This window comes from Thermobia domestica, chromosome 7 (genome assembly GCF_964235325.1).
Source record: "Thermobia domestica chromosome 7, izTheDome1.hap1.1, whole genome shotgun sequence".
Classification (NCBI taxonomy): Eukaryota; Metazoa; Arthropoda; class Insecta; order Zygentoma; family Lepismatidae; genus Thermobia; species Thermobia domestica.
The window spans coordinates 15,962,620-15,976,834 of record NC_137460.1 but is presented as its reverse complement, the minus strand read 5'-3'; the positions used below and the strand labels follow the sequence as shown (position 1 = coordinate 15,976,834).

Below are 14,215 nucleotides of genomic sequence, written 5' to 3'. Positions count from 1 at the left end.
TCTACTGGAGGATACCTCACTTGTTCCAGATCAATGTGACTGTTAGTGCGTCTCAAATCTAATACCACACGTAGAGAACCATTTTTCTTGGGAACAACATGTAATGGATTAAGGTGGACGCTTCTTGAAGGCCTAATGATCCCATCTCTTAACATATTTGCTATTTGCTGACGTACATTCTCCCTGTATCTATATGGAATTATATAGGGCTTGGTTACTATGGGTTTATCTGTTTTAACTTTAAAAGAATAAACAAAATCCTTGCAGCATCCAGGACGTTCTGAAAAGACATTTTTATGTTTATATAAGATGTTCTTAAAGTCGGCTATTACTGTATTATCAGCAAAATCAAGGCTGCTTTCGAGAGATTTAACATGTTCAGAAAATAATACATCGTCCTTTATATTCATCAAATTTTGTTTGTCTTCCAATCGTGGATCATTTAATTTATCACTTTTTGCACTAATAGAAACATTATTCACTATAGGAGACATATCATTATATTGACAAGCAAGATTATCTAATTTTGGAAGCAGTTTCTGAACAATTTCCTGAGGTATACCCGGTATCGTCAACGTTTGGTTTTTAAAATCAAGCATGACACGTAATTGGGATAATAAATCTAAGCCCATAATTAATTTCTCGTTAAGATCCTTTATCACCAGAATAGGGATTGATATTTCAAAATCTTGAATAGATATTGTCACACGAGTAACTCCTGCTACTCTCTTTTTATGTTTACCGGTAAAATCAACTATAATAAGATTCTCAGCCTTTTGTAACTTAGGATTCGAATAATTACTAGTAATTGCTTTCCACAATGAATACGATAATAGAGAGGCATTTGCTCCTGTATCAAGTAGAGCTTCGGTACTTAATTCATTGACTTTAATAGGTATTTTAGCTGTACTATATGACTTTAAAAATACAAAATTTTCTTCAATATTAAAACCATCATTGACAGTATCATCTTCAAACCAACAACGATTTATAACCGGTATAAATTGGTACTGACACCTATTAATTGCTATTTCAGAATAATTATTTACCGTGACGTCATGTGAAAGATCATTTTCATAATTAGCATGAACATGTAAATTGGAAGATAAATGTTCACAAAAATTATCGCTTACATTTTTAGATAAATGTTCATGAGAATCTACAGCTGACATGGGTTTAACCCCTACCACATCAGCCGCGATTAGTTTAAATTCATACTCGTGTATGGTTCCAATAAGGTACACTGTACAGCACAATCGTGATTATGTCCCGTATTATTGTTCTGTACAGAAATTACTTCAATGCCTGGATCTTGATGCGAAGTGCCATCTCTTGTCCTTCCATTACGTCTATCCGCGTAGTTCGCTGTATTTCTGGAATTTCGCCATACATTACGTCGATTTTTAAATCTATTTTGACGATATGGTCTAATATATGAATTGCTACGATTAATTAGGTTAGGCGGATTCTCTACATAACCTTGTCTATTTTGCGTATTTTGATTGCTAGAGTATACTCGGCTTAGGTTAGGTTCTGTATTATTCACACTTCGGATATTTAAATTCCGAACAGGCACCAAATGATCTGAATTATTCTTATTTTTACCTATTCCTGATTGTGGATTCATGGCATGGTATTGAGTTTCGTAGCATTGGACAAGCATCAATAAATGGCTGAAACTCATACACTGTGTGGAAAATAAGATCTGTTGCAATTTAAATGGAAGCAAATTTCGAATCGATGCTATTATTCTCGATTCCGATTGCAAAGGATTAACGACCTTTAATTCGTTGTAGACATTTACAACAAATTCTACAAGAGATTTGTGCAATCGAGGATTGAAGTGTTGATTTCTAAGGGTGGCATCTCTATTTGCCAGCAAAAAGTCATTTTCATAATTTGCGATCAATGCCGCTTTGAATTCCTCATATGAACTAATGTGATCACGTATTGCTTTAAACCGTAAGGAACAAGGTGGGAGTAATACATGGGGTATTAATTTCATATACTGTGATCGATCAATACACATTAAATTGCATTCGTCTTGGAATTTCTCTAAGAAAGAAGTAGCATTCTCATTACACTTACCACTGAATTTGCTCATAGCTCGAATTTCACTCATCTTAACACTTAATTTTACCTTCTTTTTCTCATTCCTTGTTCTTGTTGAGTGATAGTTCCTATTCGTGACATGCTGTGCCGTCACACCATCTATGTTTCGCTCATCAGTACTCTTCGGACAACTTTCTTCTAGTATAATATCTTCATCTGACCCCGGCGAAGGCGAGTTCATCCCTGGTGAGTGGGGAAACTCAAAGCGATCACTACCCAGGTTATTACGGTAAATGTTGTCTTTAGCCTGTAACGTTCTAATCTCTTCCTGAATAGTAGCTAACAACTGTGTATTTACACGTATGTTATTAGAGTTGTTGCTGACCTGGATCTTTTGCTGTTTAATGCAAGATTCTATTACTTCTATATCTTTTTTTACAGCACAGATTTCTTGATTTTGGTGATCATGCTTTTCCTGACAATCATCGGATATCTTTTTTAACTTTTCCTCGAACTGTGAGGATATGTCGTTCACCACCTGGACAATTGTTTGTTTCGTTTCATCTGATTTCTGTTCTATCCGTTCTATCCGTCTACTTAATTCTTCATATTGCTTGTTAGCTTCGTCAAACTTCAGTTCTATCTTCTGTTCCATGGTCTTGTTAGATTCGTTGAATTTCTGTTCCATGGTCTGCTTTAATTCTTCATTTTGTTTGTTAGCTTCGTTGAACTTCTGTTCCATGGTCTGCTTTAATTCTTCATTTTGTTTGTTAGCTTCGTTGAACTTCTGTTCCATTCGTCTACTTAATTCTTCATTTTGCTTGTTTATCTCGGTAGACATCTGCCTGAATTGTCGCTGTAAAGCTAACAAGAGTCGATCCTCTGATGACAAACCTGGTGTTACACTAGTTTCACCTTGGTCACTAGTATTTGATTCCTGCTGCATTGCTTCGTTGTCCATTTTTCTTATGATTACTTTACCACTTCGCAATATGGTTAAGTTCTTATTCATTAAATGTAGTATAAAAGTAAATTCAACCTTACTCTTCTTCTTCGGGAACTGAATTTACAAAGTCTCGGGTGAGGTAAACCAAAATTTTATAACGACTTATCAAAAAGATAGTCGTAAACCTGGTTCGTGTGCTAAAATAAAAATCCGAAGTGGTAGTAATTCTTTGACATTAAAAATATTAACTTCGATCTTTAAATACCATTAATCTCACCTTTTTAATAAAACTGACAACGTCTATAAACGATGTTAAACTGGTTTATTATTTGATATAATTTATAGTATCCTTTTCTTAAAACTGTTTAGTACACAAATTCACTGACTAGGTAACCATAAACATGTCCATATCAACAACTATCCCATAATAATCTCATACATATATTTTAAAAACATTCTTCTTTTGTTAATAAGAAATGAACATTCTACTCAGTATAGTGCATATGTATGAGTACTTTCTGCCCAAGGTACAGGTAAATATTACACAAACCAAAGTATTTTGTTATAGTATAATGTTTCAGTTTTGTGGAGTTGTACACAAATAAGGAAGGAAAGTTTTTGAAATTCTGTGAAAGGCATGGTGTACTAAAAAGGCGAACAATTTTTCGTAAGTGTAGACACGAACTGAAACTACATAAAAGAAAATCTAACAAACCTAATTTACTTCATTTTGGTACTTTATTGAGATAACATTTAATATCTCCCCAAAGCTTTACAACACACAATATGACACTTCGCCTATGCCATAAAAATCAATATACAAAAACATAACGTTTTAAACAACTTTCGTGTGATTCTATCATTAAAAGTTTCTAATGATATAATTACATCATTTCTAAAAATATGTTCTTTCTTTTCCACTCTCATCAAAACAGTGTGGATAAAACTCTTCGGGACGCTCCGGATGGGATCAAAACAAACAGGGCTTGAAAGTGAATTTTTCGGTGTTTTAATTATTATAAAATTATACTAAAATCATAAACAGTTATAGTTAATCGTATTACATATAACCAAAACGCTTAAAACAATGAAAAGTTAATAAATGTGATTTTCTCTGTTAGTAGCATAATACCTCACCCTTCCTCTCTGCGTTTGTATACCCAGCAGTTGGGAGAAGATGAAGAAATGAAGGAGGGAAGACAACGGTAACAGTGCAGAATTTGCATCAGAAGACCGAACATTTAGTTCGATTAATCCGCCATTAATTGGCGTTCAGTTTCATATAATATAGTTGGCTTCGTTAGTATAATAAGGACAGTGGAAATACATGATTTACGATAATCATTATGAAATTACATTGCAGTAAAACTAAAACGCTCACACACACAGAAATACATACGGTAAAGTTGCAAATATTGTGCAGTGAATCTTCGCGGATGGTTGAATGGAACACACAGAGCAATGCCATTTATAGTGCCATATATAGTGGTGCGGCGTCAGCCGATAGAGCACACGTCAGACTGTTATTTTTGTTTAACAAAGGTAAGAAGAATAATCTCAAAAAGCAATAAGTAAATCATATACCAAAATTTACTTTAAGCTGTTCGACCTCTTTCACACAGCCAAGAGTTACAAGTGCCTGTTCCACTAGAAAATGGTTGTATTATTTAGATGAATTTGCAACTTCCTTAGGTCGTGATTCCAAAATTGAAGAAGAGGAAGATCCTGTCTATATTAAAAAGTTATCGGGGCCACGATTGATATCTCAAAAGTAAAAAAATGATCTTGTTAGAGATGTGTACTTGTCCAAATCCCAGGCTGAACTACTAGCTTCGAGACTACAAGAGTGCAATCTTTCAGAGCAGAACACAGAAGTAACTATGTATCACTTTCTTGAATTTGATCATAGCGAAGTTTTTGAACTCTTACAAAGATTTGTTGTTTTGTACAGATGTTTTTCGGCTGTTACGAAGGTTTGGTGTTCTGTTGCATGCCGGCATTGAACGTTGATAACGATATGGACAATTGGCGGTTGATTTTTCCAAATTTAAACTAAAAGCGGTGTTATTACACAATGGAAATAATTACCCTTCTATTCCAGTTGTTTATGTTGTAGGTATGAAAGAAACATATAAGAATATGAAGCTTTTACTTGAAATAACTAGAGCACGGGGAACATCCATATGTCACTTTCGCCGATTTTAAAGTTCTTGGCCCGTTTTTGAGGATGCAATCAGGGTATACGAAATATTGTTTCTTTTTGTGCGAATGGGACAGCAGGACAAAAAATCAACATAAAGATATGACCTGCAAGATAGTTTTTAACTCCTGGCCAGAAAAGTGTTAGTTACAAATCTCTTGTCGAATGCAGAATGTGTACTTATCACCATTACACGTGAAGTTAAAATTAACGAATATTTTCGTTAAGGAGGTAGATAAAGAAAGTGGTGGCTTCCATTACTTGAAGGCGCTATTCCCTGCATTACAGATACAAAAGTTACGGCAAGGATATTCGTTGAACCACAACGTGAAAAGTGAAGAAATAAGAAAATAAGATAATTGATGAAAGATCCAATATTCGATGAAATCCTGAGCGTAAACGAGAGAAGAGCGTGAATTGCGCTGAAGGATGTAATAATTTTTTTTTCTGAGTAACAAATTCTGAACAATATGCCCAAATTGTTGAACTACTACTGAGTTTTCAAGAAATGGGTGCAACATGACTGTGAAGCTTGATTTCCTCCACTTGGACATCTTTCCCGAGAACTTAGGAGCAATATCAGATGAAAACAGTGAAAGATTTAATCAAACAATTCGTGTGGTGGAAGAAAAATACTCGGGAAAATATGAGGGGGTCTTTATGTTATCTGACAATTGATGAAACGTACAAAGAGAAATGAGGGTGCGTACAAAAGAAAACGCTCAATAATACCATTTTGTGGAGAAGTAGACTTTTTTTATTTTATATCTGTATGTTATGTTTCATTAATTTTGTTTCAATACATGCGCATTTTAATTTAATGTTTATATTTACAATGCATTTATCTATTCCCCCGAACTGTCCACACACAAAAAAAAAAAAAAAAAAAATCAGGCACATGGATGTGCATAGGATCTTTTGTGAACAACAAATTGCTGAAAAATAGGAAATTTTGTGACAAAATCATACAAATTGTAGATACAATTGCATAAAACCAGATTTTCTAAATGACAATCCAGGGGACAAATGTCCCCTTGAGGCACTCACAGCCAAACAGTGGGAATTTGTATCTGCTAGGAGTGATCTAAATTTCATACGTTTCCATCAAAATTTAGATTGCCTTTATGAGCTCTGTAACGTTTAACCTAGCATAGTAATCATATTATGTGTTAAAATTTTAATCGGCTGTTACTCAGAATTGGAGGCTGATGTACAAATTCCAGTTACATCGCTCTAATCAGCGTAAAATGTTCTTTAGGAATCAGTCATTCTTTTTTAGGAAAGAGGAAAAGCTGAGAATTTGTTTCACAGTGTAATTGCAAAGTGAAATACCTAGTTCACTGATAATTACTGCATTGCTGTGTTTAGCGTTGCACAGGTACAAGGTAATAACTTTCTGATTACTAGATTGTACTTGAACAAAAAGATGCTCTTAGCGTTATTAATGACTATAGTTTCATTACATCGAGCGACCCGTAACTTTTGGACCGTAAAAGCCTTACAATAATAACCTTGACCCGTTATTAACAATTTACCAGGACTTGGACCCACGACTGTTTTATATGGCTAGGGACCCACGGGACACAAACTCTTGACTGTTATATATGGCTGCCTATTGAACAGGGACGTAAATGTAAAACTGTAGGTTAGTAAATGTGTAGGCCATCGCTAATCTAAGCAAAATTAAAATTTTATAGTGCCATTAGTATTTCTTTCTTTCGAAAGGTTTCATTTATTGGTTAGCAACATGTCGATTTCAGAAAGAGTAAAAATAATGCAAGAAGTAATAAAAGGAAGGATTACATTGCAATGTCAAAAAAATATGAAAATGCCGAAAAGTTTCTTACTTTATCTGAAAAAGAATAAGCATTAGGGTTGCACAAAGAAACTAATCCAGTTAGGATTAATGTTAAGCAGTCAATAGCGAGTTCACTTCTCAAAATGAATAAATCGCGTATGGCTAAATGTGTAACACAAATTGCTAACGAATGTGCTGAAATACCATTCGAGTTTTTTAGACAGTTTCATATATTTCAAGATATAATTACGAAATTTCAAACTTGTAAACTAGTTGTGAGCAAATGCCCTGACAAATGTGTCGTTTTAAAACTTTTTTTTTTTTTTTTTTTTACAGGCCTTGCTACTGCTAATTAAACAAGCTGAAATACAAAAGTTAGATGTCAAATTTGAATAATTTAAAGAAGTATGTAACTCAGAGTTTAAATTCCCATCTCTAGTTAGTGTAGAGTTATCTGAAAACAAACGTTTGGAAAAATATAGCGTATGACACAGTTTTTACGAATTCACAATCTATTGAAACCTTGCAAGTTAGGGATGAGTAAGACAAGTTTAAATCAGATCTGGAGACATTGTTTCGATTAATCGATGATTTGTCAATAAATGTCGACGAAAATTTGAAAAGTTTAATGCAGAGTTGAAAAAAAAAGTAAAAAGGTAGTTGAAGAAAATATCATTAAATCTAAAGCGGAATTACATAATAGGTTACAAAAAATGACACACAAGGGTAAAGTAGATATTGTATTTACTAGTGATAAAATTACGGAAGAATCAGATAATTTGCAGGCTAAGCTTGAAAACAAACTACTTGTTTAAGTAGGTCAAGTTCAACAAATATACGAAAAACAATTGCAAGTGGGAATTAATCAGTTACAACGTCGAAGTGGTAAATGTAGAGATAAAATAAATTATGTTGCTAAACAATTAAAAGGTAATAGAAAACTAAATATCTGTTATAAGAGTGTGGATAATAGTAAGTGTAAGTTATTTGTTGTTACTCAAGAGGAAAAAAAATATACCCCCTTCTCCAATTTTATTGAAAACTGTAAATGCAGGAACAGTAAAAGAAAAAGTGAGTAATTTTGTTAATGTGTCTTGCAAGATTCCGGCCTTAAACGCCGTAGACCTTAGGAATACGTTTTTCAATAAATTACCCGGCTATCATTAAGAAACGCGTGTTTCATGTGTTATATAGCTAAAATGACAGAGAAAAGTATTCCTTTCGACTCTTTGAAAACAAATAAAAATGTTTGTGTAGCCTCACCGCATGACTTTTGCCGTCTTGTAAGTTACAGGTTAACCAAGACAATATTTTTAAAGGAAAAAGTGAGTAAAATAGCATTAAAATTGCATGGGCACAGAATTATCCATTAGGAAAGATATTAGTTATTGTTTTTGCCATTGATAAAGTGACTTGCATACTACCAATTGTTAAAGAAAAAACATATATTAAGGATTTGCATCCCGTCGAGTCTTGCAATTGATAACTAAACGTAAGTTGTCTGATAAGGCTAAAAATAACCGTAATGCTTGCAAAAAAGGCACTGAAAATTAATAAAAGTGTCACAAATGTGGAAGAGAAACCAACTACGGAAGTTCAACCTAAACTTCACTGTTCTAAAATAAAGCCAAAGGAATAAACAAGAATTATAAGAATGCAAGAATGTTATCAAAAACATTTTGTGCGTAACAAAACTAAAATCTTCCGTGTTGTAATGAGTAAACCGAAATTTTCAAAACAATGCATGAGTGGTGAAAAATATGGATTATATCAACTGTTAGTTAGGGAAATCAAGTAGATTTAAACCTAAGAGGAAAAATAAAGGCCTGAATACTGCTTCCATCAAGTGTGTTCGTGCTCAATTCCAGATAGGGAAAAAACACAATAAAAATTCATTGAAATTTAATTATAGATCAGCTGATCGTCAATCACAAGCGCGATTGGGTGGAGTGAAACAATTCATAATACGTAGTATGCAAGCAAAGCTAAAAAACGTGACGACATATAGTCTACATATAGTATTAAAAACCAAAATGCAAATTTACAATGTCAGCAACCTAAACTTACAGCATAGGTCTACCAAAAAAAGTTGAGATATCTGCGTGTCAAATGTAGAAAATTGTTGCAAATTAACATAATTAACTGTTATTTACAAAAGTGTGGAAAATAATCCGTAAATTTTGCTTACAATTTTCGAAGCAAAACAAATGGAAAAATGTTTTTATGAAATTCGCCCGTGTTAGTGATAGATAATTCACATAACCTACTCAGCCGGATTGCGTGTATATGGGAACGACTATACAATATTTACGATTCACGGATAAATCTCAATCATTTTTTTTTTTTTTTTTCGTTTTTAGTGTTCTAAATAAATACATTTCATAACATGCTACAAAAATATTTTCGCAGTTTTCAAAAGATAACTATTTTGTATTTCTAAAATTATTTTATGCATTTTATGAGATACTATAATAGTTGCTGCATAGATAGAAATTAATTTAGTTGTAAAAAATCACCAATGTGTAAATATGTGATAAAGTTAGTTATTTGTTTGTGTCTAACAAAACCGTATGTTTGTTATGTACCTACATCTGAGTTTTGCAAGAAGCTACAAAGCTTATCTGTTATAAATATAAAATGGATATGAAAATACAGAGAAGTTAGAAAGTATTAATCCTTTTGTCGTGTAAGGAAAATATTATGAAATGTAAATATAATGTTCGAGGAGCCAGTCACATGCTAGAATATACAGACCGCAAACTAGTGATGGGTAAATTCCCGGGAAATATTTTTCCGGAATATTCCCAGGAAAAATCCACAAAATTGGAATATTCTGGAATGCATTGTATTACTATATTGACTTAAAAATTAAATTCCTACTTTTATCACAGCATATTTATTAATGTTTTCTCCAGAGGATTCTTTAAAATGTATATTCTGAACGGTATTATATGGTTATATTATATTTAGACAGTACGTATAAATGTAGTATGTTGAAAAACGTTTGGTATAGGAATTCTACATACTTTTACACCGCTAAACAGTTTACATTTATACGTAAGTGGATTTTCTAAACTTGACTCGACTACTGATATTATCAATATATTAAATTTTTAAATGTTATAAAGAAATTAAGTTGTGTAACTGAAAAAAGAAAAAAATCCTCACCATTTTATCATTTGTGCATACTTATTTATGTCCACAATATTTGCAAGATACCGACTTATCTTTAGAATTTAGCAGGTAGCATTGCCACACAAGACCTTTCTTCCTCCCCATATCTCGAAATTTCATGCGTTAATTCACATGTAAGGAAAGCAAAGAGTACCTATTCAGAAGCTGTAAGTCAGAGACAGCAGACAACATCAATTATAAACGGTGATTCAGGGTGTATTGATAGTACTTCAACTCTATCTCTACAGAATTTCTACATTACTTATTGACTAATTACTTTTCATTTATAAATTAGTGTTTTGCTACTTTATAGCACAAATGGAAATGCATATTTAAAATGTTGAAGTTACCACCGCGTAGCAGCGAGGACTTCGTTTTGGTCAGCGCTCCTTCGATTCGTCGCGGAGAATCGCGAAGGGACCAATACTAACTATCGCCAGTCATGTGGATGCGGTTATTATATATATTTCCTGACGGATTGTTCCTAAGTGAGCTCCGAGGGTCAAAAATAACCACTGCCTCAACATCATGGGCCTTACGCAGAGTCGTTGTGATCAGGGTGCGAATTGGCGGGGGGGATGCCAGGGATTTCCCCCCCTGACAAAAATCTTTCCCCCCCTGGAGAAGAGAAATTTTATCCCTGGCAGGGATAATTTTTCCTCCTCTGGAGTATTTTTAAATAGACATGAAGATAGAAAAAGGAAACAATTCTTACTTTGCGTAGCTAACCTAAGTATTGTTTGAGTGAAAATTTATGACACATCTCATATCTCAACTGTTTTGAACTTGTTAGTATATATATATATATATATATATATATATATATATATATATATATATATATATATATATAGACAGATAGATAGATAGATAGATAGATAGATAGATAGATATGGGAGGAGGACGGTGCGCATATGAGTGAAATTCATCCCCCCCTGGGAAGATTTTTCAATTCGCACACTGGTTGTGATACTTGATTAGTGAAATACTAAGAAATCGACTAACATATGTTTTCTGTAGTAGTCAGGCTTTTAGTATAATGCTAATCATATTTCCTAACGACTCTGCATAAAGCGGTATGAAGTGAAAAATCTTGAGATAAGTGCTATAATTTATGAATTTAGATATCAACTGCCGTCGATTATTAGAAAGTGTGTATGCGAGAACTATGAAATAAAGTATATAGGCCTATTTTAAAATAATTGTCAATCTATGCTAATGCGAGAATTTGTATGATGTTTCTTGTCAAGAATAATAAATAAATATTTTTGTCAGATAATCTTAAAGAAATTAATCGAAATTTCAAAGAAAATCACTCTTATGTAGATAGGTTCTGTGTAAAGGGGCTTAAATTGTAATAGTTATGCACAAAGGCATAACATTTGGTCCGGAGCTGTAGTTCTTGGTTAAGCGTAATAAAAACTATTTGGTACATAATATTTATGGAGAAAAAGCAGAAACCAAAGCTTTAAAAAAAAGATTTTTTGTTTTCCGGACGGAAGCGATAAATATCCGTTTTTTTCAGGCCTCAAAATCACTAACTGTAAGATTTTTTGGGGGGGCTTTCTAAATTGTAGCTGTCTTCCCCCTCCAAAAAATGACGGGCCCCTCCTAGATAAACTTGCTGGCTACACCCCTGATTCAAAGCTTGTCTCATGGCCATCTCACACAGCCCACTGAAGAGTGCTGTGTGCTTATCAGATTCTTATCACTTCTGAAGAATGCTTATAAATTCTGTTCTCGATCATTATCCTATGTAGTAAATTACAGACAGTTAAATTTGATTCTGCACGCAAGCAAAAAAAAAAAAAAATACTAAGAATTTTAACATTAATTCAGTGTAGGACTTCTCACGCAAAGACCCTCTTCCTTATTCTTAAGTGGAAAAAAAGCAGACGACAAATTTTTTTGCGCGCTTCATGGTTATATGCCGGTGGTTATATGCCGCTTCATGGTGAAGTGACGTCAGTCCGGGACAGCCTATGACCGTGCAGCATGGTTAAGAGGCAACCTGTTCTCTAGTAACCTTGAGTATAAGTAGTAGTAGTAGGAGGAGGAGGAGGAGGAAGAGTACGAGGAGGGGGGTTAAAAGCCTCGAAAGGCTCGTTTTTTTTCACCCTGTGTGCTACGATATAAATTTAACCTCAACTGTCTCTTCAACTTTCTTCTTCTTCAATCCCAACAAAGTGGCAATGTTCTTTTATTCCTACTGTAATACACAATACATACACCACACGGTTTGGACAATCGCAAGCTGCAACCAATCAGAAACGTGTTTTTAGATTCTATGGCTGGGGTCGAAGGTGAAAAAATATGCTGTTCAGAAGATACTGTCTACAATGCAGTAAGCAGAGTGAGTCGGTGGATCAGAGTTGGTCTTACTAAGTGCTGGGTCACGGTGGGTAGTGGGTCGCAGTGGGCTACGCTGGATGATGGGTCGCAGTGTGTCACTTGCTGTTAACCCACGATCCACTGACTCACTCAGAAAACTCGATCAATTAGGCCCACTGACCCACTACAACTCTGGATTTGACACCACATAGAAGATGGAAGACCAAAAATCACATGTTTACTATATTTTATTGTTTTCCTTCAGGCAAGGGAAGAACGTCTCAATAGCTTTTGTGATTTTTTGTGTCCTCCATGTTTCTGTGATTTGTCCCTGTTCTTAAAGAGTTAGTAGAAAAATTGTATAAGTGAGTAAAACGCGTCAAAATAGGAAACAAGTTACTGAATAAGGTTCGTTAAATTAATTAACTTAAAAAATAATCCAGATTCCAATCAATATAAGTATCTGTCCAATGCCGCGCCACGAAAAATTAGGGCCCGAGGCGGCAGCATAAGGCAGCGCCTCCGTACATATGAGTTGTCAATTTAAAGTTGAATTCTCTGGACTATTCTTTCTGCATAGTACTTTACTATTTTATCGTAACTGAAATCAGAAAGTTTCAGCATTATTACACTGGAATCGTAAAAGTGTGTAATTACTGAATTCACTGCAGCTCCATTTACTGAATTCACTGCAGCTCCATAAACATTATCTTCCCATTCAGAAAAATTAACAATTGCCACGACGGGATTTGCACCCAGGTAGCTGCAATGGGAGTTTCCTGCTTTCACAATTTTTTAAAAACAAATCTCCCCAAAATCTCCCGAGTATTGTTCGCCACTGGCACCTCATATCCTTTCGACGTATTCCAAACACTACAGGACACGAACACAGAAATACTGACGACAGATAAAATTCCGACCTTGCTCTTCAGAGGAATTCGAACCCCTAGTGCAGTGGTTCTTAAACTTTCCGATAACTCGGACTCTCTGCTCATTCGGAAAGTAATCTACGCACCCCTTTTCATTCGGGAAATAATCTGCGGATCCCCTTGCAATGTTATCTGAAATTTCACATGGTATTTTAAAAAATATACTAATTAGAATTATCACTGACAAGAAAAAGATCAAGAACAATAATGTAATATGTAATTTATTCTAAAAATACATCAACGAAATTTCCTAATGAACGAAACTTCAATTGAAAATACCGACTTTCAAGACCAAAAATCATTCTTTAAAAGGAAATTCATTTGATAAACAAAATTCTCAAATGTAGGTCTTAGTCTCCACAATAAGACGATTTCGCTTTAAGGTTTTAATACTGCAAAGAGCAGAAAAGGTCTGCTCGCACAAGTAAGTGGTAGGGAAGGACATCAAATGTTGCAATGCCCTTTTAGACAACTCTATACCTACAGCGCACACGTAAAAAACATTGAATCAAGAGTAACTCGCAGTGGCGGATCTGGGAACATATTTTGGGAGGGGTTTCCCATCGTTTTTTTTTTTTTTTTTTTTACAAATCTCAGAATTGGGAAGGGAAGCTTGATGTTTAAAAGTACAAGGATTTACATTTTACTTTTTACATTTAGTTTTTTTAAAAATCTGGAATTGGTAGTAGTAGTGGAAGCTTTCCGCCACTTGAAGATGAAATCCATGGAATTTCGAAGCGTCGTTCAGTTAATGTACAACTGATTTTTTGAAAAAGTGCGTTAAC

The 14,215-nt window shown here is 34.2% G+C and overlaps 1 protein-coding gene across 1 annotated transcript in view; it reads right to left on the bottom strand.

The window, feature by feature from the left end:
* The window catches only part of LOC145689865 (uncharacterized), a 45,084-nt gene extending 34,694 nt beyond the window's left edge, over window positions 1–10,390 (bottom strand). The window contains exon 1 of the mRNA XM_081764135.1: window positions 10,165–10,390. Within this exon, the coding sequence (XP_081620261.1) occupies window positions 10,165–10,175 (11 nt within the window). The 5' untranslated portion in view covers window positions 10,176–10,390. The remainder of the gene's footprint in view (window positions 1–10,164) is intronic.
* Window positions 10,391–14,215: the final 3,825 nt, after the last annotated feature.